This window comes from Cyanistes caeruleus, chromosome 10 (assembly GCF_971803275.1).
Source record: "Cyanistes caeruleus chromosome 10, bCyaCae1.hap1.1, whole genome shotgun sequence".
Classification (NCBI taxonomy): Eukaryota; Metazoa; Chordata; class Aves; order Passeriformes; family Paridae; genus Cyanistes; species Cyanistes caeruleus.
Genome location: NC_141710.1, coordinates 2,076,268 through 2,101,567, shown reverse-complemented (window position 1 = coordinate 2,101,567; position 25,300 = coordinate 2,076,268). Strand labels below are relative to the sequence as shown.

Here is a 25,300-nt window from a genome sequence, read left to right as displayed (position 1 = left end):
GCAAAAAGACAGTAATGAGTTTTTTACCGGGCTACCTCTGCCTACTCAGCTTTCATTTAAAGCAGACTGTCTCAGAAAAGGGAAGAATTAAAACACTGATAATTTTCAAATGGACAGGTAAACCAGACTTTTAGTTGTGTTTGTGATTTTGCTGCCTTGAAGTTTTCCTGCAGAGCTGGTAAAGCAGAGAACAGTATTCCAATACAAGCCCCGAGCTTAATCAGCCCTTTTGTGACTCTAAGCCAAGCTCATCTTTCAGTTACATCGAATTCAGTCCAGCTAATTTTTCCTTGGCACAAGTCATTATTAACAGTACTCAAATAAATCATGTTTTCATAAAATCATCGAATAGCTTGGGTTGGAAGGGACCTTTGTTAAAGGTCATCTGGTCCACGCTCCTGCCCCAGTGCTTGGGGACAGGGTTTAGTGTTGTACTTGGAAGTGCTGGGTTAGGTCTTCTCCAGTCTAAACAATTCTATGGCTTTTGAAATGACCAGAAAGTCATTTATTTTTTTCTCTAGTTAGCAAGTTAAAGAGCAAGGCTCCGTTGTATTTAATTAGAAGGAAATAGGAAGAAGGAATGTCTTGAGAAAACCCAGGAAGTGAAAAAATAAATAAAACCAGGCTCCTGGGTTTAAAGAAAATCAGCAGCTGTTGGGCTTTTGAGGTCTTAGGGCCAGCCCATCCCTCTGAGGTTACAAATGTGCAGGTGAAGGTGTTCAGCAAGCACAGCCCCAGCAGCAGAGCCTCCAAATGTCACCCACCCGGGCACCGGTGGCACGGCGCATCCCTCCCCGCGTATTCCTCACAGAGGAATCCTGGAGCTGCGCCTCTCAAGTCTCCCTCCTCGGCATTTAGCCAAGGGTACTGAGGCTTTGAAAAGCAGGATTGTTCTGAAAGGGGGGTGGCAGTTCCAAGCAGCCATTTGCCGTGGTATGGCACATCCATCATCTCCCTGTAATCCACGAGTGCGTGCGCTCGCATCACAGACAGTGCTCTTTTCACTGGCTGAGCGGCTGCAGCCTGCCAGAGAATCAGGGGGAACTGGCCAGCCTTCAAGATTTCTTCACAAGGACTTCTTAATCAGCTCCCATGCCTCTGTACTCTCATGGCTGTGTGTCTGGTAATTTGCTGTACTTTATGTACACTCTGTTCATCATACAGATTGGCTTTTTACTTTCTGCAGCAATTCCTCTCACTTTGCCAACACCTTGCCATTTGCAGCTTTAATGCCTATCGATAGCACTTCATCAGCAATAGCTGCCAGTGTATATATTCTTTTTACAAGATGTTCACCCTTGGTTTTTATAGATAGTTACAAATATAGTCACAAACTGATTAAATACTTAATTTTCATTTGCTTTTTACATGGAGTAGATTCATCAAAATGAATGGATCATCGGAAGATTGAAAACAGCGATGGAGAAGCTTCTCTAGGATGGATTAGTGCCCCAGGCCAGAGTCAGCTTTGACAAACCCATCCCTGTGTGCCTCATCTGGGTTTTAAAACCTCCACCAAGAGGATTTTCACAGGCCCATAGACCTAATGCTGGTCCTTATCCCACTGCCAACACCCAGTCCCTAATTTGATTTTCCCCTGCCCTCGGAATCTTCACTCCCAGACTGAGCCACGGGAACCTGAGCAATGCAAAATGGCCTTGTTAGTGAAGCCAGGGCAGAGAAGGCATTTAATATCTCCATTTTTGTAGTGTCCTGTGTCACCCTGAACCATTTATCATGTTTCTCTTGGTCTCCCTTTCACTGCTGATGGGCCTTTCCTGTGTCACTTCACATCTGAGCCACTTTCAGCGCAGCTGGAGGTTTTGCTCTCCTGTTTGTCACCATGTGCCCCATCCCACCATCCTCTGCCTCTCCTTTTCCTGTCTGCTGGACAGGGGACACCTGATTGAGCTGTGTGGGGCCACCACTTCTCTGCCTGCCCATGCTTTGCCACACTAATTGGAGATAGTTTGGTAAAATTATTTCTCTCTGACATGTCAGTTTTAAGCAACACCTATTACCAAAAAGCATCCCTGTGTAACAGGCTAGTGGGAGTAAAGTCCAGAGCAAACTTCAGGCATTTCTCCCAGTCCAGTTTCAAATTCACGTTGGTGTAAGGATTGTAACTCACTAGTCAAGCAATTTGCTTCTAATTTTTTAATAGTAACTGATGGAAATGTGGGGTGGAGAAGAGCTTGTGCATCATCCCATGTACAAGGAATTTTTCTGCTCGTAAGGTGTGATAATACAGTAATCCTTGCACAAACAAGGCTTGGTATTTTACAAGGAAACTATGTTATTTATTCCATTAAAGTTGCACAGGGTTGCGTGATCACTGTCACTCCACAGCAATTTTTTTCATTTACTATCAATGGCAGAACTAAACTGCCTTTTGATATTCCGTGAGGTGCAACAATTTGTTGCAGAGAAACGGATGCAAGATCAGATCATCTCCTGCCTTCTCCTACTCCAGAGCTAGAAATAAATGCTCTGAGTGTTGCAAGGTCTCATCTCCCAATATCTTCTGCTTTTTGGAATAGCCATGGCAGAATTGAGGGGTTCTTATGGCTGGGTAACATATCACAGGAGTATTTCTCTTTCCTGTTACAACAGCCTTGACTTGCTCTCAGCTTTGGAGATGTCAGGAGCCTGTAGTGCTTGAGTGTCCAGCTCAGTGATTGATGTCTCAGTGCATGTCCTAGACTTGGATACACACGTGGTCAGTTGGAGAAGAGTCAGTGAAACGATCAGTTCTGTCTCTTCTAATTATTTTCAGTGGTTCTAATATAAATTCGTAACTAGAGGCTTGTAAATCTGTGGGGTTTCTAGTTTGGGGTTTGATTGCAACCTTATGGATGGCTGGTAACTTGGTAACTGTTCTGGATACCAGTAAATGTTGGGGTTTAATTGAATGCTAAAATGTCCATTGTTATTCTTTGCTGCCCTTCAATTACCATTGTTTATCTCCTCCCATTTTTGATTTTACAGTAGTGCGTGAATACCCCAGTCAAGATCCCAACCTTGTGGGTGCACAGAAATTACTGTCCCTGTCCTGAGGAGCCTACATAGGCCAGCAAAGAAAACTGAATGGTTGCAAATCCTCTTCTGAGCTCCGTGGCTCAGGGAACTCCACTCAGCAGCAGTGCTTAGAAAGACCCTTCCATTCACCTTGCACTGTCTCTGCCTGTCTGGGAAATTGTCACCTCTGTAACACACCAATCTTTATGAACTTTTGTTCCAAATCTCTAATCTATCTTTAAATTAGGTATTTTTCCTGGCTACCTGTTTGCAGTGCTTTCTCCATCATCTGGCTCCAGTTATGTGATCCTCACATGCTATCTCTGAGTAAATGTTCTTTGAAGTTACAAAGCAGAACGATGCCCTTGGTAAGCTGCTTTGATACAGCTGCTTCAAGCAGGAAGAGCACAGTTGAGATATAAAGGTTAATTTCACTGATCTCAACTCAAGTTAAATTAAGAATTTAATGAAGCCCAACAGATGCTCAGTGTACTATTCCTGAAAACCTAGTTTCTCCAAATTCTTTACCCAAGTAGACAGTCTGTGATGTTTTCTTTTCCAGCAAAGGATATATTACTTGGCCTAGATTTTTGTAATACATCAGATAACAGGAACGGGCCTACTGAGACCAATCCAAGATGCTTAATGTTCTCTGGGAAAAAGAAAAAAACTAACTCCTTGTCCAGTTTTCAGAAGGGATAGGGTTAATTTTCATCTTAGTACAGTCTTGTGTTTTGAATTCAGGATGAGATTAACGTTGTTATATAAGACACTGATGTTTTGATAGTTGTGAAGCAGAGCCTGCCCTGAGTCAAGGCCTTCTCTGTTTCCCATGCTGTGCCAGTGAGGAAGTGCAGAGGGAGCAGGGAGGGAGCATGAGCAGGACTGAGCTGGCCAAAGGGACATTCCATGGCACATGAAATCTATAAACTGTATATAAACTGGGTATATAAACTGGGTGTATAAACTGGGGGGAGCTGGCCAGGAGGCCTTGGTCACTGCTCAGGGACAGGCTGGGCTTGGCCAGCAGGTGATGAGCAAATGTGCAGTGCATCACTGACTTCTCCTGGGTTTTATTCCTCTCTCCTTTTCATTACAGTTATTGTTAGGTTTAGTTTTTTGGGTATTTTTCTGAATCTCCTGCCCTCAAAGAAAGGGACAGGAGACTGAGCCAGCAGCTGTGTGGCATTCAGCTGGGATTTAACCACGACACTGCTTGAGCTGGTTCCTGAATGCGAGCCCTGGGGAGCAGACCTCTACCTGCTGTGTCAAACTGGTGACCTGAGCTCGTGGTCCAGCCCAAAGTCCAGTTTATCTGTGCTGGTCATGACTCAGATCTGAGCCAGGGCCAGGAGCAGGCTGCAGGGGTGGAGAACCAGCACTCAAACCCTTGTCCCCACAGGAGGATGAGCCACCTGTCATCATGCAGACATGTGGATGTTCAAGTAAAATTCAAATTCTTAATTAAAAAGGAATTTTTGTAATCCTAAATGAACAGGTGTATACCTAAATTCCAGATGGGATCTTATGGAGCCCTTCTGCAGTTGTAAATTCAAGGATCTCCTATAACCTGTGGTGTCAGTGATATGTGACTGAAGTAGATTATGACACAGTCAGCTTTGACTGCATATTTCTTCTTACTAAGATGGAATCCATGTGTGAAATGAGGATTGCTAGGCCTAGACATCCACAGGCTGGCCCGACTTGCACAGCAATCCCAAGTACAGGTTCACATCAGAGATCTTAATTATTGTCTCCAAACATCAGGCAAGTAATCTGCATTTTGAAAAGTCTCTAAATGGGTATTTACATAATTTATGTTGTACAAAGTCCACTGATGTGTGTTTGCATAATAGACCACAGCAGTGCCAACAGATCCATCGCAGCACACGGTGTCAGCCCTCATGAACTTCCAGTGGGTTTTTCCCTTTGTTGGAGCTCCTGTGACAGAAAGAAGTGGCAGTAAAGAAAAAATATATTACTGATACATCTCCGAGCAGAATGAGGGCCTGTCAAAGCTGCTTTGGCTGGCTGGAAACACACAGAGCTCAAGGCTCCTGCTCAGTCACCTGAGAAGTGCTCTGTGTATGCTTGTTCCAGTTCTGTGCAGCAGCAGAGATTGTCCTTCATGTTCCTCCAGGCCCACTGAATTCCCTGATCTGGGGTGCCCACTGCTCTCCACACACTTCCAGCAACACCCTGATGCTTGCATGCTCTCCAGCTTCTTCCTCCTTGAAAACAAGCACTTTTTCTCACCACCACCCACCCCAAACCCCTTGGCATGATCCACTGGATCCGTGCACAGGTGCCTGCAGAAGGACCTTGGGCTCTGTCCCTGGGGTCACCTGGGCAGTCAAGCTTGAGCACATCAGTGTAGAGAGAAGCCAGACCTTTGGGTCCCAGTGCAGGGTTTATCACTCTCAAAATGGTGTTTTTAGCATTCTCATGATGGAGATAATGCCTCAAGGGGGGGTTGGCCCATGAGGGCTAATGGCAGTTGTTTCTGCCTTTTGGCCAGGCGAGAGAGTCCTGGCCAAGGTGAAGTTGAGCAATGTTGTTACCCAAAAAAGTGGATGGTTTAGCCCTCAGTCTGTTGCATACCAGTGTGGGCAGACTTGTTCAACTCAGTCTGGTGCTTTTGCTGTAGGTGACTCCATGAAAATTGGAGGGAGCAGTTCACATCCTTACAGAAACAGAGCAGGGAAAGGGATCACTGCCAGCTCCAAACAAGAATTTCCTTCCTTTAATTTGGCCCCCAGCCTGAACACTGACAGAACATAGCCTTATACATACCCTAATGGATGAGGCTTCTTTTTGTAAGACTTTCTATTAGAAAAGTTTATTTTTTACCCTGGTTGTATATCTCCTTTCCATTTGTGTTGATTTGGGTATTCATCATCCTGCTGACTGTGATAAGGGTTCATCAGTTTCACTGCATGCTACTAATAAGATAATGCTTTTAAACCCTTTGGTATTTTCACATGAAACATGTTCTTGCTGCTGCAGCTCCTCAGCAGAGTGATGGCTGTAGTCATCCTCCCTGTCAATAAGTGTCAGCTGTGATGGAGCTGGGCTCTGGCTGCCTGGATAAACCAGCAATGTGAAATAGAGGATGTGCAGTGCTCAAGAGTTGCCAGACTAGAGCAGGAGAAAAGACTAATTTAAGCTTCCCATACCAGAGCTGAAGCAAACCTAATGCCACGATGTTTTTCTGCACTACTCGTGATGTTCAGGCAAAAATGATTAATCCAGGATAATATCTTGCCACAGTTTCTTTTGATTTCAGTTCTGAGTGAAATTAAATACTGGAAAGATTCAGTAAAAAAAATAAAAAATTCCTCCTGATTTATATAAGGACTGGAAAAATTGTTTGGCATTACAACTAATCCTTTTTATCATCTAGATTAAAAGCAATCAGATGCTATGTAGACTGAAGTGATTTCAGTGTTTATTCTATAATGAAACATCTATTATTATTATTATTATTATTATTATTATTATTATTATTATTATTATTATTATTATTATTATTATTATTATTATTTACTATTTGAACCTCTTAAGAGATTTTTAGTATAGGGTTCTATGGCTGCTCAAGAAATGACAGAAATACAGGCAGCTTTTTAAACCTTCCCTGTTGCCATTGAGATCTGATGACTTCAGAATCTTAAAGCAGGAATTGTATCTGTCCAAGTTTCTAAGGGAGCAATGGGAATAAGTGGAGGAATTTGACTGGCTTTTAAAGAATGAGGAATGATGAGGGCAGCCTGCTTGCAGGGTGAAGAGACCCTTTCAGATATCTTTTGGAGATGCTTGTGATTGTTTTCCTGTGGCTGCCATGCTAGAAGTCGATGTGAGTTGTGGTTGTTCACTCTGGGTTTGGCCCAGCTGCCTGCAGTGCCTGTGTTGAGTTCTCCCTGCCTCTTTTTAAAGACTGCTGAGCTAAAAACAGCTCTGCCCTGAGTCCCAACCCTTTGGTGGGAGGGGAGTTCTGCAGTGGCTGATTTTCTCCTGCTCTCTCCTTGCAGCCATGAGATCTGCTTGTGTTGAAATGTGAGAGGATGACTTCCTGAGAGCTGTCCATGCTCCTGCCCCTCGCTGCCATCTCCTTAGGGAGGCACGAGCACATCCCCTGCAGTGGCACAGAGCAGTTTCTATTGTCACTTCTCTTTTGGCTGACACCCTGCTTGTTAATTGATTAACGAATTATTAATGAATAGTTCTTTCCAGTGTATTTAGGGCCAGCTTGCTTCCAGGGTACACCCAGGTAGTCCAAGCAGAGCCTTCAGGCTGAGGTGCCCCTCCCTCCCTGCACAGCTCCTCTGACTGGACAGGGCACGAGAGAGCACCCCTTGTAAATGAGTCCCAGGAAGGGGCTGAGCCCTGGTACCTTCTGTACCTTCTGTACCATCTGTAATTGCTGCACCAGCTGGCAGATTCCTCTCTGCTCCCTTGCCACTCAGGGGGACCCCACAGGGCTGTGAGCAGACCTGCAGAGCATCCTCCACCTCCAGCACAGCTCCCAGGGCTCGTGTGTGCAGCCAGCTGCACGAACACAAACAGTGGAGGGCTTTTGGAGATGGAGAAGCATCTAGAGAATCCTTCTGCCCCTAGGGCTGGGCAGCAGCTGACTGGGAACGTTGAGAATCTCACTGGTGCTCAGGCAGACTGGCACAAGGAAGCCTGAACTTCCTTGGGACTGGCCCTGCTGAACACAGGTTGTAGCCTACTCAGTCCTAGCCTTACTCTCAATCTGTGTGGTTGTCTTCTCATAGCATGAAGAAAATGCAAATGCTGCTTAGGTAGACCTGCGAGTGTTTTCAGAACTACTTTTCAATCCTAGATCTGAGGGCTGAGAGACATGTGCCTAACTTAAGCAGGTGGGTAATAGTATTTCTTTTGGTGCTTGCTCCAAGTTCTGTTTGAAGTTAAGCAGAGTTTAAGGGATCTTCTAATCCTGGTTGTAAGTTGAACTTACACTGCTGAAGTATAAGATCATATCCAGGCCTTTTACAAAATGGATTTCTCTGTGTTTAGAGCAGCAGAGCTAAATTAAAATCCTCATTACAGATTCCAATTGCAAGTACAATTAGCAGGTTATGAAAAGGTTGGATATTCGTGACATATAAATTTTGAAGCCAGAAAAGGTGCAGTTTCTCCCTAAGGGAAAGAGTGTCAATAACACATGTTCCTTTTCTTCCTGAGAAATTAAGGCGTGTCTGGGGGAGAGGAGTTGGGATGGCTTTAAATATTTTTGTACTCCCTTCCAAAATAAGTTTATAGTTTCCCCACATACAATTTAATTAAGCCTTCGATTTGACCTTTGTATTGAGCAATAAAAGTTAACTCGGAAAGATGTGGGTAGAAGGAGAGCACAAACAAAGCATGCCCCACGTCAGCCAGCGTGAGAACTGTTTCTGTAACCAAAACTAATGAGATCATCAGGACAAAAGCAACAGCCAAAGCATTTTCAATTATTACTAATATTTTTCTTCCTCGAGCCAGTTTATATTTTTCTTAATTACAGCTTTGAGCTGTGGCGTGATATTTAGCAGATGCCTTCAGCACTTGGCGTGCTGATCACTTGCACACTCCAGACTGGCAGGGGCACCTAATCTTTGAAGTCTGGAGCTCACATTCATCTTTAACCATAAAGGTCAGCCCTGCATTCCTCTCATCCCCCCAAACTCCCATTAAGTTTAATAGGAGTTTGGAGCATGTGAGGCATGCGGAATCAGGATCGCTCTCAGTCTTCCTGATATTACCAGTGAGGCATGTACACAATTTCCAAACTTAGCTAATTAATTGCACCATACAGTGAAGGCAGAAGGCTGTCAAAGGGCTTTTGAGTTGTTTCTTTTATTACAAGAAGGTTACAACAAATGTTCCACAGATTTACTGGGAACATCATGTTTTACAGATACTTCCATGCTGTGTTTCAGGATATCGTGTCAGCTGTGCTGCACTACGTACGGGGTATCTGGCAAACTAAACAAGCATAAACATGCAACCACAAACACGTGCCTAGGACTAGACTAAAAACAGATGTTTCCAGGAAATGTAAAAGATGTTTGGCATGTTTTAAGCTTATACTTTTAGCTTGTCTGCGTTTGAATAAGTCCCATATTAATATAAACAAAATGACAAAACCTTTTCTTGCAAATGACTGATTGATTAATGGAAGTACTGCTGAATCACAAGAAGTCTGTTAGGTTCAATTATTTCTTCCCAAGGAAAAGATGGATTGTTCTTGCTTGACATTTACCATGGCAAGAGCTGAGGCAGTTCTACGTGTGGGTTTACTTCTAAATCCAGAACTAATACAGTTATATTGTGGCTCCTGAAAATCCTGCTGGGTTTGCTATGGCCACTGTATAGCAAAAGCCAAACACATGCAGTGACAGGTTTCCTTAGAGCAGGACAGCTGAGATCATGTCCTGTTCTCTCCACACAGGTATATATTGCACTCAGATGTGTATGGACTGAGATTGCTTAGGAAAAGGAGCCACCATTTCATGTCAGCGTGGCTTCTAGGCACCTGACGTCTCAGACTGTCGCATGGTTGTTCTTGCCTTTTCTTTATTGCATTGGAGTTAGTTCCTGAAGGCTCCAGCCAATGTTATTTCTTTAGGAGAGTAGGCATGGCTCTCAGATGGAAGAATTTACATCCAGGATGCACAAAATGTGCAGGAAATAAAGTAGTTCTCTCACTGCTCCACAGGGAATGGCAATCTGCCAAAGATCACACAGAGCTTAATATAGAATTAAAACCTGTACATAGATAATCCTGGTCCCAGTTCATGATTATCCCCCCACTCATTCTTTAAAAAAAAAAAGAGAAACTTCTTAAGAAGAGAAATGGAAAGATCTCAGAATCAAACTGGGACACATCAGTTTACCCCCATAATCTTGTCCCACAGGTCACCTGGAAAGGCTGGCCTGAACTAAGCGCCACTCAGGAGTTCAGTGGGGAGAGTGCTCTGTGCACTTGAAACTCCTGGAGTTCTTTCTTTTTCTAATTAAAGAATTTGGGGTTTTTTCCTCCCAAAACCAGGTTTCCATAAAAAGGTGTGTGGGGAAAAGGCTTCTCTGGACAGCACGTTCTCAGGCTGAAATAGAAAATGGTAGAACAGTACATACAGAGCTGTTCATTGCTCACTTCTTCTGGCTCCACAAAGCATGCATTACACCCACCTTTTACTGACTGGTAGTATACAGATGACTCCAGAATAACAGACTCCAGAATTTGGAGAACTGCATCACGAGTTAGAATACTTTAGGAGTTCTCACATTCCCATTTCCACAGCATTCCTGTTTCCCTTTGTCTGCTGCAGCTGTTACTAGAAATAATTAGTGCAGGTCTTAATGTCAGGATAATGGATTATTTGGAAATTGCTGGTACATTTTATGGCGACAGCATTGTTTTGCAATTTCAGAGCTTCTTCCTTTGAATATGTAAAAGTAATTTCAGCTTTTGCTACCCAAAGTGATAAAAAGCTAATAATAACACTGCAGCATCTACTGTAATTTAAGAGCCTGTTCCACCAAGTTGCACCTAGCTTTAATTTTCTTATGAAGCTGTCAGCCAAACCCAAGCCTGTGATCGAAGGGAAATTTATCAAGCAACTGAGCTCCAACATGGAGAGTAACTGCAGGTGCTGACCAGTTCACTTCAGCCCTGCATTATGAGTGTCATTACACCCATGATGAGGCATTCAAGACCGAGGCATTAATTTGCTATCGTAGATGCTGACAGTCTGTCTTTTCAAAGCACAGTGTTTGCATGAAAGTCTATAAAGAAACGGACAGGTCTGACTTGATATAATTAACATGGGGAAAGCAGAAATAAACAATCTCTGCTTCTTTTGTCTCCCCAAATAGCTGGGTTGAAAGTTCTCTCCAGCAGCTCCTGGTTAAAGCATGGAACCGTGTCCAGAATCCGCACGCTACGGGCACGGTGGATTGATGAGCACGGATCCTCTGCTGCCAGTGCCCCGCTCCATTAGAAACCAGGCTGCTGTAATTAACATTTACAGGACTGCTCTGGCAAATCTCTCTGGTTTGTTTTTATTCAGCCTCCCCTCCCAGGGGCTGTACCCCTGTCTGGTGAAAGGATCTGCAGCCTTAGAGGCACAAAGGCTGTTGGGCAGTCACAAGTGCAGTGCCTGACAAGCAGAGATCCACTCGTTTACCATCACACAGAAAGGACTGAGCACAAATCAGATCAAGAGAAGGACAAAAATGGAAGGAGGTTTCTGTTAAGTAGCTGAACTTGTTCATCCCTTGGCAGGACAGTAGGAAACAGATTAAAGCAGCCCCTGCTGATACCGCTCACTAGACAGCAATAGCATGCAAGAACACCAATAAACAGCTACATCTTTAATAATCCCTAGCAGTAGCAAACTGCAAATCATTTGGCCTAGGAAGGGGGAACTGCCATCTTGGGTGCCAATATGACTTGAACTTCTGTCTGATGACCTGGTAATAACCTAAAAAACTTATAACAGCAATGTTTTGCCCCGGAATCTTTACCGCCTCCAATTCAGTGTATTTAATATGTAACTCACTGAATGCGTTTGAAAGGCATAATTAGCCCTCGCTATAGGGAGGTTTCCTGTTCTTAAATTAGATGTCAGTGACATTTTTGGTTCTCCTGCCATCCTAAGCTGGTCTCTCTGAGGAACACTATTGATCCATAGAGGTATTTATGAGTAGCTCGGTGCCGTCGGAGCAGCACGTGCGTTTCTGGGCAGCAATCTGCGGTTACATCTCGGAGGTGAAGATAATCCTGAACACTCTAAACAGTGAGGTCAAGTCATTTTCATTCTGTGTTTTGTTTATACTGTCAAGATGTGAATTTAGCAGCAGTTAACACAGATGAGAGTTCAGCTAAGGAAGTGGACTCAATCCCTGAGCTGTAATCACGGGGTCTGGAGGAACTGTGAGCCACCTTCAGTGACCCCAGCAGACCCTGTCCTCGGCAGGAGTCCTGAAAGGCTGCTCAGAAAGGCTGCCTTGGCAGTCAGCTGCCTCCCCTAAGCTCCCTTGCTGGCAGGATTTGAATATTCTCACCGAGAGAAGGATGAGGGAACAGCACAGCCGCCCCTGCAGCGGCTGTACCAGCACCATGGGGCAGTGGTAGATGATCAGCACTGAACAATATTCATGTGCCAGTGTCCAAATTCAGCCCACTGTCAGGCTGAGCTGAACCTTCAGAGAGTTCCACCACCTCATTCCTGGAAAGGAGAGAGGGACTGATGGTGGAAGGAAGTTTCTAGCGATGGAAAAAGCTTCTAATGGGCAACCATAAAGCCTTTAAAACACAGAAGGTAAACAGGAGAACAAAGCACAGCTGTGGGGTTTGGTGGGCTGCTTTTATCAAGTCATACTCCGGATTCATGGGCGCTGAACATCTGGGGTTTGCTGTGTTGAGACTGAGGTTTCATTTCTGTGCTAGTCTTCACACTAACACTTTTTTCTTTCCTAGCATGATCAGTGCTTTTTTGCCTTTTGAATGTCAGCAGTAGACTGAACATAACCATCTCTGACTCAGAGAAAAAGATTTAAGAGGGAAAACTCATTTAACTCAGAGTCTCTCAGCCAAAATCGTGGAGTGAGTAAGCAACAGGAACTCTGAGGAAACTGGAATAAAACGGGAAATCTTGATACTGTTGAAATTTGTGCCTTAGAAACCAAATAGAGGATTGAAAAATATTTTGAACTGAATTGAAAGTTAAGCTATTTTTATTTATTTTTAAGAAAGGAGAAAACAGAGCATTTTAAATAAAATGCCAATTTTGCACAATTAGATCCCAAATTAGAACTGGCCACGAATAGCATGGGAAGATCCTCTGCTGTGAAGACAGAGAGAGAATTCAGAATGGAGTCCTTCCCCTGGAAAGGATGAAGGCAGAAGTTTCTAATGTATTATTTAACGCTTGTTATGTAGTGCATTAAGCAGTCACTGAGAGGAAAGCTTTTAAAAACCAACATTCTCTCTGATAGCATTAAATCTTACCTTAGATTTCTGTTCAAGTCAATAGTAAGGAAATAAACGAATTAATACATTTCAGTCTGGCCGATTTATAGACGCCAATCAAGTTACAATGCTGGACATAGCCAGCTGAAAGAGGGGAATAGATTTACCTGAGTGAGGGCTTAATTTAATCAGCTGGCCCCAGAGAGCTGAAGTCAGCAGGCTGGGATGATATAAGAGGCAGCAGAGAAATAGTGCCTTTACAGCAGTTGCAAAGGAGAGTGACAGTGATGGAAAGGACTCGAGGCAGTGTCAGAACACACCTATTTCCATGATTTATTCTTAATTTACTTTAATGACAGTCTGAAGGTTGTCCATTTTTCTTTAAATGTCCTCAGAATACTGATATTTTCTAAACAATTTGAGCATGCTTTTTCTCCCCCTCCTTTCTGTGAGCTCCACTGCAAGTGGGAATCACAGAGAAGCTCTGCCTGCACTTTGCCATAAGGAATTTTGAGCAAAATGTCAGAATTCCCTTTTCCCAAAGTGTGCCTTGCCAGCTGCTGTCCCTTCACTGCAGTCCCTCTTGAGTCAGGTGTAGGAATCACACATTCCTCCAGGATTAATGTTGATATTATGGTAAAATGGAGGAATTCATTGCATTTCTTCTGCAGTTTATTCTGGCAAAAGAACAATGTGTGCTTTCCCAATACAATAGCTCATTTTTAGTATCAAGTGAATTTATTGATGGTTCTTCAGAACTACTGACATGCAGACAATGATCTCAGATTGCATTTACATTTCTGGAATACTTTCCATCTTTCCAGTTTCTGCCAGGAACTTGCTTCTGTGATTCAGAGTTTTCATTTTAAGATTGGACTGCTGTTTCATCTGCATTACAAATCCATGCCTTTTGCTTTCTTTTGTATGTGCACTGCATTCATTAGTATCACAAATCCTTTAAACTTGGACCTGAGCATTTATTGTTAATTATAAATTCTTCTAGGTAGGCATTTGTTCTTTCTGAGCACTCAGCTATACTTTTATAGATTGACTATAAAATCATCATCCCTTCAGCCGATGAAACAGTCCTTTTGTTTGTTTGTTTGTTTGTTATTTCTTCACAATGCCAGTGAGAGGGTTTAAGGACAATATGGTCTCAGTAATATTTGCAAATAGCTTGGAAATGTCTACATAACTGAAGATTTATTATTTTCTCCCTTTTAAAAAAATCCATGTTTTTGCAATAAAGGGCTACTCCTACTTTCTTCTGAATCCAATTCTTTATATAAAAATACATGGAATTGCCTCAAAATGCATCTGGAAGGAGAAGCCTTCCAGTGCTTAAAGGAGACTTACAAAAAATGGGGAGAGTGACCCTTTACACAGGGAGACAGTGAAAAGGATGAGGGCTAGTGATTTGAAATGAAAATAGCAGAGATTTAGGTTAAATACTAGAAAAAAGTTCTGTACTCAGAGGGTGGAGAGGCCCTGGCACAGGTTGCCCAGAGAAGCTGTGGATGCCCCAGCCCTGGAAATGTCCCAGGCCAGGCTGGATGGGGCTTGGAGCAGCCTGGGACAGTGGAAGATGTCCCTGGCCATGGCAGGGGGGTGGAACAAAGTGATCTTTAAGGTCCCTTCCAACCCAAATCCTTCTGGGATTCTGTTAAGTCAATATCCAATCTCCAGCAGCAGCCCAGCAGCCTGGAGGGTGTTTCAGTGTGATGTGTTACAAAACCACTCGATCCTAGCACCACATTTTAAAGCATGAGCTGGTTCCCAGCCCAGGTGAAACTCAAGGTACTTTCTGTGAGAGAAGATCAGGTTCTGAACCCAGGCACTGCAATGCAGAATACCTATTATTCTGCTCAGGCTGTGTCTGTGAGCAGCCAAGGAGAGCCAGGCAGGCAGAGAAGACTTGTTGAGCAGAACAGGGGGTGCTGAGGACGGAGCAGTCACGCTGAGCCCAACTAAAATGAGTGCAAGTGCCCCATCAGTGTCCATCCATGTTTCAGTTACTCAGAGTGAGTGTACAACATGTTCCAGCAATATTTAAAATACGTTCAAGCACTATTTAAAAGATGTGTGATTAACCTCATGTTTAATTTCATGTTTCCAGATGTACTCAAGGACAAGAAAACCCATCCAGAAAACAGAAACGAACTAAAACCAACCGTGAAAAAGATTGACACCACAACCACCACAAGCATTGTCAAGTCATCCTCCAAACACAGTGTAACTGGAAATGGGAGCAGCCCAGCCCTGAGTCCCTCCCTCGCTGTTCTGGCAGCACTGGCAGCTCTGTGGCTCTGTCCCCTGTAGCTGCATTGCCCTGCAGATGCTGTGCTAGTGCTCCTGTTCACTGTCATTGATACCTGCAGCCTTACCCGGCGGGAAACAAATGGAAATGGCTCTCTAGTTGATGTGATTTGTTAGGATAAATAAGAAGTGAAATGCTGGAGTTGGCAGATACCAAGTGTCATCACTTAAAATGTCTGAAGATAGCCTTTGGCAAAGCCCACCCAAGGTACAGCGAGGATGATCACAAGGGTCTGAGTAGCTTAAGTTATGGGGTAGAAATAACTGAAAACACAGAAATTGTGAATGTGTGCGTTACTGTTTTTATCGATTTCGTTCGCTAGACTCTGACTGGCTGTTTTTTGTTTAATTTTTCTGGTAAGTTATATGAGTGGTCAGTCTTCAAATTCAAGGCAATCCATACTTTGTTTTTTTAGTGAACAGCTAACAAGCTGTGCTACAGTTCATAGAATCCCAGAATGTTATGGGGCTGGGATGGACCTTAAAGATCAGCGAGTGCCAGCCCCGGTACCAGGTTGCTCCCCGTACGGTGAAGAGCTCTCTACCAGCTTGGTGAAATTCCTAAATGGTCAAGAAGATCAAAGCATGTTTGAAACTTCTTTTCACTCTTACTGTTTAGATTGTAGGAAGCGACATAAAAACATATGGTGTGTCTAATATATCAGTATAGTTGCCTTAACTGTGGAAAAAAATAGAACCACTTTGTTTACTGAGGGACATAGATAGTGAGTTTCCCTGCCCCACAAAATGTCATTACCAGATGCTTAAGCATATGCTCAAGGCTTATTGGATGAATGTCCAGCAAAGGGAAACATAAATAAACATAAAAATGTTTTATCCACTTGAATGCAGCTCTGTACAGAAAAGGAAAAAGAAAAAAAATTCAGTTCAAACTTACTTTGCCTATGAGATGTTACATAGAAACCAACGTAAGTTTTCCATAAAGATCCCAGAGATATAAATTATTGGGAATTCCCATTAGACACTAACTAGATTTTGTGTATTATGGATCTCTGAAATGAACTGTTTCATAAACTGTGTATTATTTAATTACATTTACTGTTTAAAATTTTTGTATCACATTAGGTGTAAATGTAAAACATTCTGAAATCTAGAACATTCTCTGTTATGCTTCATCTTGATTGCTACCCTAGAAAATGTCAAATGTGCATTATATTACAAGGCTATTTTTTTTAAGTCAATGATACATTGATGCATTTTAACTTTTTGGATGAAAAAGTACTATAATAACTTCTAATGGGTTAAGAGTTAATGTGTGTTTTCCAACAACTGTTTACAGTGCCATTGAATATATGTATACAAACACAACTGTATTAATACAGTGATTAATATGATAAATATATGAAACATTAGAATTATTACATAACTGTTACAACGTTTAATGGCCATTTTCATGTTGTAGACTATTCTTATGTACAGTTTTGTAAGATTTAATGTAAAACACTTGCCTTTGGCTTTTTGTAAGACATCTCTTTGATAGTTGGCGTTACCCAGTCACTGAGATTACTCAGAGGAGGAGCCCTGGATCTCACTAACCAGCTTCAGGCATTTTATTGGCACCTTTGATTCTAGAAGCCTGACTCAAAGAAGGTGCCATGGGCCAGGATTACTGCTGGGTGTCACCACACAGGAGGTGACAATAGTACAGAACAAGCACACAGTAAGTCAACAAAGCTCACTACGCTCACACATTTCCAGACAGCATCAGTGAACATGTCTAATTATGTTTGCAAACGTGGGGCTTGAGTTTCATTTCCAGATTTGGTTCCGAGATCATATTTATGACATAAAGGTATGATCAGAGCCATGGATGCACCCAGCTGCAAAGGCAGCGTCTCTGAAGTGGCAGCAGCTAAATTTTCTAAAAGATAATTTGATTTTAGTGTTACAGAGGTAAAATGGAGAAGATATTTACATTAAATATTTTATATTTTAACTCTGATTTTTTCACAATGGTAAGGATATTAGTATCACTAAGGAGTGCTTCCCAGTCCAATCAGTGAAAATCAGTTTTCCCAAACGTATTGAAACGGCTGTCCTGTGTTTTCCAGGGTTTGTGAGCTGCACCAATCTATGGAACATTAATTAAAAATGCTGGTTTTTGTATTCATTTCTGGTGCCCTTTGGAAAAGTGCTGTTTTACCTGCAGAGGCGTGCAGGTCCCATCGTTTGTGCAGTGGAAGGACTCTGTAATGCCTGTCAGAATCCTGCACTGTGGTGCTGAGTCAGACAGGAGCTGTGTGTGCACACAGAGATGGGCCTGGCTGCTCACACTCAGCACCCGCCCCCAGCTCACACCAAGCACTGTGGCCTCACTGCAGCAATTCCAGCCCCATTTGGTGTCCTCACACTTAGAGTGCTCAGTCATCCTTCAGGCCCTGAAAGTGTCAGTCAGAATTCCTATGGATAGGAGTTTCAGGGCTGGGCTCCAATCCTGGCAGATGTCAGCTGTGCAGTTTGGAGTTCCCAGGTTTTCCTCACCTGCAGAGAGGGAACTCGAAGAGCCAGAGCCAGGTGTGTGTGTCTGAGGTCTGTTCTGGAAAAGGTTTCAGCGGCGATCCCACCAGCCACGTGTTCAGCAGAAGGCCCCCAGGAGCAAATATGTGATAATTCACTCAGGGGGTTATTTGTTGTTGCTAAATGTCATCATTTGGCTAAACAGAAACCTCTGAAAAATCAAGGGTTTGGATTTGGGGATTGGTTGGCAAATGTGTGTATTCAACAAGTAAACCCTTTAAAAGTTTCTATAACAAAACACAACAAGTTCAACTCATGGGATGAGATAGAATCAACTCATTTCCTTGGACTCAAACAATATTTTTTTAGGCACAACTTGATGCAGAATGAGGGAAGAGGGCTCTACATCACTTAATACATTTCATGCAAAAACACTTCTACACTGTAAGAAGAGTACTGGTCAAACCAGCATGAAATATGTTCACAGTGAGCATCAAAAATGGTGCCATTTTAAAGGGCAGTGCAGTTTCTTTTTACTAGTGGTTTATGATTATTTTTCTCCCTCAAGATCAGTTGCATTTACATATTTCAAAAAGAATGTTTTCCATCCAACAAACCATCTATACCAGCATAAGCAAAACCAACTGGCTGTGTCAGATAAAGGAAGCATTCATTTTCAGATGAATAAGATACCTGCTTTACAAAGTCTTAGTTTGTTACCCAGGACACTGTAATTATGATGTAATTACAAAGGTCTAAATTCAAAATACTTTTGAACTTGTATATGTAATCTCAGTGTAAAATAAGGTACCAGTCTAAGAACATTGCTATAGCCTTGCCTAACAGTTATGAATTGTATTTAGCCACTGCTTTCTGATTGTTTATTGTTTTGCTATGACTTTCTTTGAATATTTTGCTGTGCCCACATTTGTGAATGCCAGCGTTGGAAAATAACTGCTGTCATACATTTGTGAGTAAAATCAATGTACAATTTTCTCTTGGGAGTGATGCAGGCTTTTTACCAAATCAGACAAAGCTGCCATGGGCACAGTGTCACTTCTTAGTGTTTCACTGCTCTTCAGGCTCTGTGCTCCTGTAAGAGGCTCAGGCCTGTGGGTTTCCAGTGCCCTTCCTGGCTGTGAAAGCACATGAGGAGGATGAGTGTGGGTGGGCACAGGCGTGGGTGGCTGCAGGGTGCCAGGGCATGGCAGCCTCCAGCTGGCTGCTCTGAGCCCTGAGCCCAGTGTTCTCAGCTAATTCCAAGCAGCTTTTACACCTCTCCAAATCATCTCTTGGAGACTGGCCAGGCAAAGAGCAGCAGAGAATCAAGAGACTGCACTTTCAGACAACTTCACAGCCACCTGCTAGGAATTGGACTTTTTTTGCAGTTTAGATGCTTTACACAGTCTGGCCTCTCACACTTTTTTCTGGCTTGCACATTGCCAGTGCTGTGCCCTGTCTTCTGGTGCAACTTCGTTATTGCATAAGGAGCTGTGATTCTGATGTCTCAGTAATGAACCTTTTGAGGTAAAAATGTCTGTCAGAGCTTGATAAGGGCACACAAATAATACTGTCCAGCTGTGTTGACTTCAGAGGCTCTGTGTGTGGGTGTCTGGCTGTGAGATTCACATCTCTCTGATCTCTTAGATCTGTGATTAAAATAGCCCTGTTTCCTTTTGAAACCAAGATTGCAACATATAGAAAAGATTTAAATTTGACTCTCTCATCCTGTATGAGTCTTCTCCATGTTGGCCTAATGGATGTTGTGTACAGACTTGATTTAAATATTAGTCAAGCCTTTTTGCTCATATTAACTGAGTTATTCAGTATTACACATTATTAGGTTGAAGAAAGGTCTGTTCAAATGAAAGGAGCTGAAACACACCCCTAAATGTGTTTTTGAACTGAGATACTGACTAGGACAAAAAAATCCAGAAAGTTCCTAGTTCCTGAATTGAACTCTTCACGTTAAAGAGTCAAATTTCCTAGCTAGCATGATGTCAGAGGGATTTCAGCTTTTTATTGGAAATAGATAAGCACTCTACCCATTTAAAAGTGGAAATCAATTGATAAGCTTGCTTTCCTCATGTCTCCTCACATAGTCAAGTTTAGTTCTGTAGGAGACATTTCCAATCTTGCACACTCTTAAGTGCTTAATGTTACAACTGGCCATAAGTACAAAGCATTTATTTTCATTTATAGCATCTCACTACTCTCGGTGCTTCTTGTAATGACATATGGCATACGTGTCAGTGAAAAGTGGAACGTCTTCCAGTCCATGTCATTACTGCTCTGCCATGTGTTAGTCAAAAAGAACACAAGTATATCTTCCTCCCATTGCCTCAGCAGTCTAGAATTATTCTCAATACTGAATTATCTTCTGTTTTCCATTGTTGCTCTCTAAATAACTCCATTTGAATTGTATTAAATATTAAGCCACCAAAAAAATAAATGCTGGGTGAGAGATTGTAATAAATAGAGAATAAATTCAGAAAAAGGTCTTGCATTTAACAAAAAGAATACTCCTAGGAAAGAAATCACCCATGGTGGTCTAGAACAATTTTTCGAGTCCCTCTCCCTTCTCCAGGTCCATCACCATTCCACTTTCACACACAAAGCCTGCATGCAGGAAGCTGCTACTGAATTCAGCAAAGTGAATTAAAACTATTGCTGCACAGTGATATTTCCAATATCTTGCTTGCAGTGGATGTCCTTTTGCTGTTTGCAAGGAATGCATTCCAAATGCACGTGCAGCTGCTTCAGTCCTTACTCAGGAAGCAGCTGCAATTGCTGCAGCTTTCAGAAGAGGCTGCTGGACAGGCAGACATGCAATATTTTTGTTTCACTCCATGTCACTGTCCTTAAATAGACTGGTTTAGGCATTCTGGTCAATACCAACACTACAAGGATTTCCCCTCATGGAAATCCTGCCATTCCCTTCCAGGAGAAGAGCACATCAAAGAGAGGTCACTGGTGCTTCATTAAATACCCACCAACAACCACGCTGGTCTCTTATTTCCATGCACAAAGTGTTAATACCACCTTGCAAAATTATGCTGTTTGCACTTAATCATTTCAATTAATCTTTAGTAAATTACCCAGTACTTTGTAATTATAATATTTGCAGTTAATTTAGTGTCATCTTAAAAATAATTAGTTGCATAATATAAGCAATTAATATTTATTCAGGTTTTTTTTTTTCTCTTGCAGGGAGATATATAAATTGTCCTCAGTGGCCTTTCTGTACACCTAATTAGCACCTGTTTGAATTATTCTACAGGCTATGGACATTTCATTTAAAAAATAAATGCATTGCTAGTTTTTTGAACTCCTTGCAAATACACAGTTGTAAAAATTGCTTTTCAGGGGAATGAAAAAGCACGTTTTCATACATCTTCTGGGTTTATATGCTAGGCCGGGCTTTTAGGCTATTGCACCTAAAACAGTTACTGACATTTTAAATGCAGTTAAAATGGAAGAAGTCTGATACCACTTTCCCATAATTAAGTATGGTATCCCAGATTTGTAGCCTGATTTATACAGTAATGAAAAAGGAAATCAGTAAGACTTCAAGAATATAGATACAAGTGTCATTTTATATTTCTGTATACGCATATACAGTTCAGAAGTTGAGAACACTGTGTTGAACTTGTGGAAATTAAGCCAGATTGCTTCAATCTTGCAAGGGTGCTTCTAGGTAAATAGTAATTTTCTATTTAAATGCACAGAATATTGAGAAAAATAATTTGATCTTTCTAAAAAGAAGATCTGAATAAACTGTTCACAATCTCCTCACATACAAAATTGAGAAATCAAAAATAAAGACAATTTTCTGGAGGTATGAAACATTGGAACAGACTTTCAGCTCCTATAAATCAGTGTAGTTCCTTTGATTTTAGTTTAACAATGTAAATTTACCCTGACGTATATATCTAGCCCAAGAATGGGAATTCCTGCCCATCTTTTTGCAGAAAATCAAGAGTAACCGCAGGAATTACAAAATTTGCTTAACTTTTGCACTGCCCCTGCCACTGATGAGACCATGTCTCATGTCTGTAACACAGATCTGGAAGACATGGGATGCCCTAAATCTTCTGACATTTTCCCTTTCTAGGGCACAGCAGGGGCCTTTTCCAGAAGCAATTGGTTCTACACCTTGTAGCTGGGCTACAGGGAGATATTTATTCTGTGAGTATCTCCTGGGGTAGAGATTCTTTCTCAGAGAAGGTTTGCTGATAGAGATCAAGCTTTGAGGCAGATCAAGCCTGATTTTTCTGTTTCATGTTAAAACAGGATCCAGGTCTTGAACTGGTCTCAAAAAGGAAGAGAGACTCATTAGAGAAGACTGATGGTGGCTTTGATGTCTTCAGGGAAGCTTACACAGCACAGGGGACAAGCAGCTGTGTTCTGCCTCAGCTGAAGCTTGTGTGTCTTTGCATTCAGTTTCAGGTAAAATTATCCAGGAGATTCCAGATTAGCAAAATGACAAATTCCTGAGTTACTACCACCTGATGTTTTATAGTAAAGAAGTGAAATTTCTTCCTAAGCAGAAACAAACATTATTCTGTATTATGCTAAATATTCAACCTTGGAAGGAAATCAAAGCAGGATGTTAGGCCTCACAGAGACATTGATCCCCCTGAGTAGGGCATCAAGAGTTTACTTGATGGTCATGGAAGAGCACATCTACCCTTTACTTCTGTTTTGGGGCTAGAAAAAACCCTCAGGTTTATGGCTCACAGCTACAAACCATGTGTAGGCAAAAGCTGTAGACAAGTCCACAAAGCAGTTGTGCAGCCAGTGGGGGTCTCATTGAAAAATGAGAAGGTGCATTTAAGTGATTTATTTGAGCTTTTGCATTAGGGATGAGCAACAGGGTTGAAACCTCCTCCCAACACATTGCAGCTGCAGATGGGAGCAGGCTGTTGGAGCAGCAATACTACAGAAAATGTTTATTGCATCCCACTTATTCTATGGAACCCTGTTGGAATAAAAATGGAAGCCAGCACACTAAACCTTGCAATTTGTGTTGCATAATACAGCTACTTGCTGTTCTTTGGTATCAGAACTAACACAGCATCAATGTTTACACTACACTGGGATAGAGACTCTAGTAAAATATGTGCTTTGCCATTTAGCTTTTAAATAACTAGTTTATGGCCTCCTACTCTATTTTAGTTCATTTTACTTTACACGAATTAATAGGCTGCTCCATTTGTATCTTACATTAGTTGTATCTTGGGTATTTTAAGTTTCAGAATAGATTGGTTTTGCCTTAAGCTGTATTCAAACTCTTAATACGTATTTCTATTTCCCAAACACGTGTTTTATTTGCAGTATATCTGCTTATATTTTTATTGCATAAATTTGTCAGTTTTCTTCAGTTTGTTTTCAGCATTGAATACAATAAAGGCAATTTAAAGATACAGTCTGAAAACAATGTCTTGAAAGAAGAACAAGGCTACTTTGAAAAGTTAAACAGCGTGCTTTGTAAAAGACAGTGAACTGTGATTGGGAATAAAAATAAATACTCCACAGCAGGAAATTGTCATTGTCTATTAAAATTTCTCTTCTTTCCCTCTGAGTGTTTTTCATCATCAGTGGGGTAAGTTAAAAAGCTTATAAAATCTTAAATATATTTTAATCTGTTCAGATGATACTTTGACTAAAGGATGCAGACCTTGTGAACTGCTGAGGAACTCAGTATTTTGGCCATAGTCTGGCAAGGAAAGGTCTGTTTCTTCGGCTCATATCTACGTTATTGTTCTTCTTTCTTTCTTGCAATAAGAATAGTCAGGGGTAAAGGTGTCTGCTCTCCTGGGAGCTCTCAATACCTCTGAAGAGATGCAATACTTGCAGTGGTCTCCTGGGTAAAGGCCACACACCTCCAACAACAAGCAGGGCTTTTCCAAAAAGCTGCCATTCGTACATAAACAGTCAGAACTGAGTTCTCTATTGAGAGAGTTCTTGCAGTCACTGTGTGCCCTATCAAAACCCTTTCCCCTGGTTTGGATTAGGAGCACATTGCTGCTCTGTCTTCATATAGGCCAGTGTCCTAGAAAAGGGAACTCCCTTCTGTCAGCTTTGTGTTCTCATCACTTGCCAATTACAAACTTTGCACTTTTTTCCTTCATTTGAGGGCGGGGGGGAAACAAATCTCTTATTTTTTTTTTCCAGCTGTCTCTACCTGAAGTGACATAGCAGAGACCTTTGCTATTACAAGAATTTCTTAAAGCTCACTTCCATGAGCTTCTCTTCACTGCTCTGTTAAAACAGATGGGGTTTTTTCCTGCTTAGAAATTGGTGGGAAAGGTTTTATCTCATTTACTTCCTGTTCTGGTACTATTGGTTGAAGACTGTAGGACAGATCACTGAAGCACAACAGTATCATGAATAAGATTTTACTTGATTGTGTTTACATGACTGTGTGCCTCCTGTCTACCTACCCATTTTTTTCTCAGTTGGTTTGTTTTTTGATTGCATAATGATTTGCGTGTTACCTCCTAAAGCATCCACAACTCCAGCTGTTCCTGATTCTTTCAAAATGCTTCCTATTTGAGGTCCAGGAATTGCATACAGCTCATCCCACCATGTATGGAGAGTGCTTTTTGCTAATATATTCGGTTTTGACCCAGCTCCAAAGATAACAGCCAACAGCTCTTCTCTGCCGATGCTAAAGGGATGCTTGTTCTCTGAAGTGCTGCCTCATAAAAGCCTTTTAAGGATTTCACATTCATCTTCTAATTAAGCAGGTGTCTAAATCTGCAAAGCTGCTTCATTCTGAAATCCAACCTGCCTCCACTTCAAAGGATGTTGTTTCTTTTCCCAAAGATGTGTTAAAAGTGCTTCTTTGACTCTTCACATTTGTAGGGTTATTTAAAGACTCTGCTTCTCACCTGATTCCGTACGTATTTTCCAAAAATACTCAGAATACATCAGATCTGACGAGTTGTCTCAAGGACATTCTTTAATAGTGGTGCTGGAGTTCATATCTTGGACTGAAGATCTTTAATTGCACTGAGTAACTGGCTCTTCTGCTTAGCCCTAATGACATTTTGTGCTTCTCCCATCGGAAATCTAAATCTTTCCTCTTTAGGTGTTTTTTATTCTTCTTGTTGCTTGGTTTTAGTTATGAGCAGTATATCGGTTTGGCTTTGAAACATCTAAAACTGGTTATACCCAAACTCTGGGTAAAAAAGAATACAATTAGCCTACCTTGTCCCAGGGGTTCCAATATGGAACAGCTCCAAATACAACCACTGACTTACCAGAATGATGTTTTTCCTTATGATACTGAGAGAGGCACTGTGACTTAAGTGTAGGAAGTCTTCCTACACTTCAGTTTTACATCTGAAAATAAACAGTCTTTTTTTGGAAAGAACGCCTGTGAAGTCATGATTAACTCAGGAACCCAACATGAACTACCACCATCCTAAAAGAGCAAACTGAAAATACTTCTGCTTGTGTAAGAAAAAGACAGGTTTTATTTGCATTTATTATGTCCTCAAG

The 25,300-nt window shown here is 41.8% G+C and overlaps 2 protein-coding genes across 8 annotated transcripts in view; one reads left to right on the top strand and one right to left on the bottom strand.

Moving 5' to 3' along the window:
- LOC111933764 (glypican-5-like) overlaps window positions 1-18,787 on the top strand; it is a 370,583-nt gene extending 351,796 nt beyond the window's left edge. For all 4 annotated transcript variants that reach the window (XM_086843678.1, XM_086843672.1, XM_086843676.1 and 1 more), the window contains one exon: window positions 15,114-18,787. In XM_086843678.1, coding sequence (XP_086699804.1) covers window positions 15,114-15,316 — 203 coding nt within the window. In that variant the 3' untranslated portion in view covers window positions 15,317-18,787. The remainder of the gene's footprint in view (window positions 1-15,113) is intronic.
- The window catches only part of LOC147651185 (uncharacterized), a 32,962-nt gene that overhangs the window by 1,132 nt on the left and 6,530 nt on the right, over window positions 1-25,300 (bottom strand). Inside the window, exons 4-7 of one of the 4 annotated variants that reach the window (XM_086843683.1) lie at window positions 10,213-10,358; window positions 5,620-5,701; window positions 5,088-5,249; window positions 4,525-4,959 (exon numbers count right to left, since the gene is read on the bottom strand). In XM_086843683.1, coding sequence (XP_086699809.1) covers window positions 10,356-10,358 — 3 coding nt within the window. In that variant the 3' untranslated portion in view covers window positions 4,525-4,959; window positions 5,088-5,249; window positions 5,620-5,701; window positions 10,213-10,355. Of the gene's footprint in view, window positions 1-504; window positions 4,960-5,087; window positions 5,250-5,619; window positions 5,702-10,212; window positions 10,359-25,300 lie in introns of those variants that run through there. The other 3 variants (XM_086843682.1, XR_015274422.1, XR_015274423.1) reach the window with 3 other exon arrangements.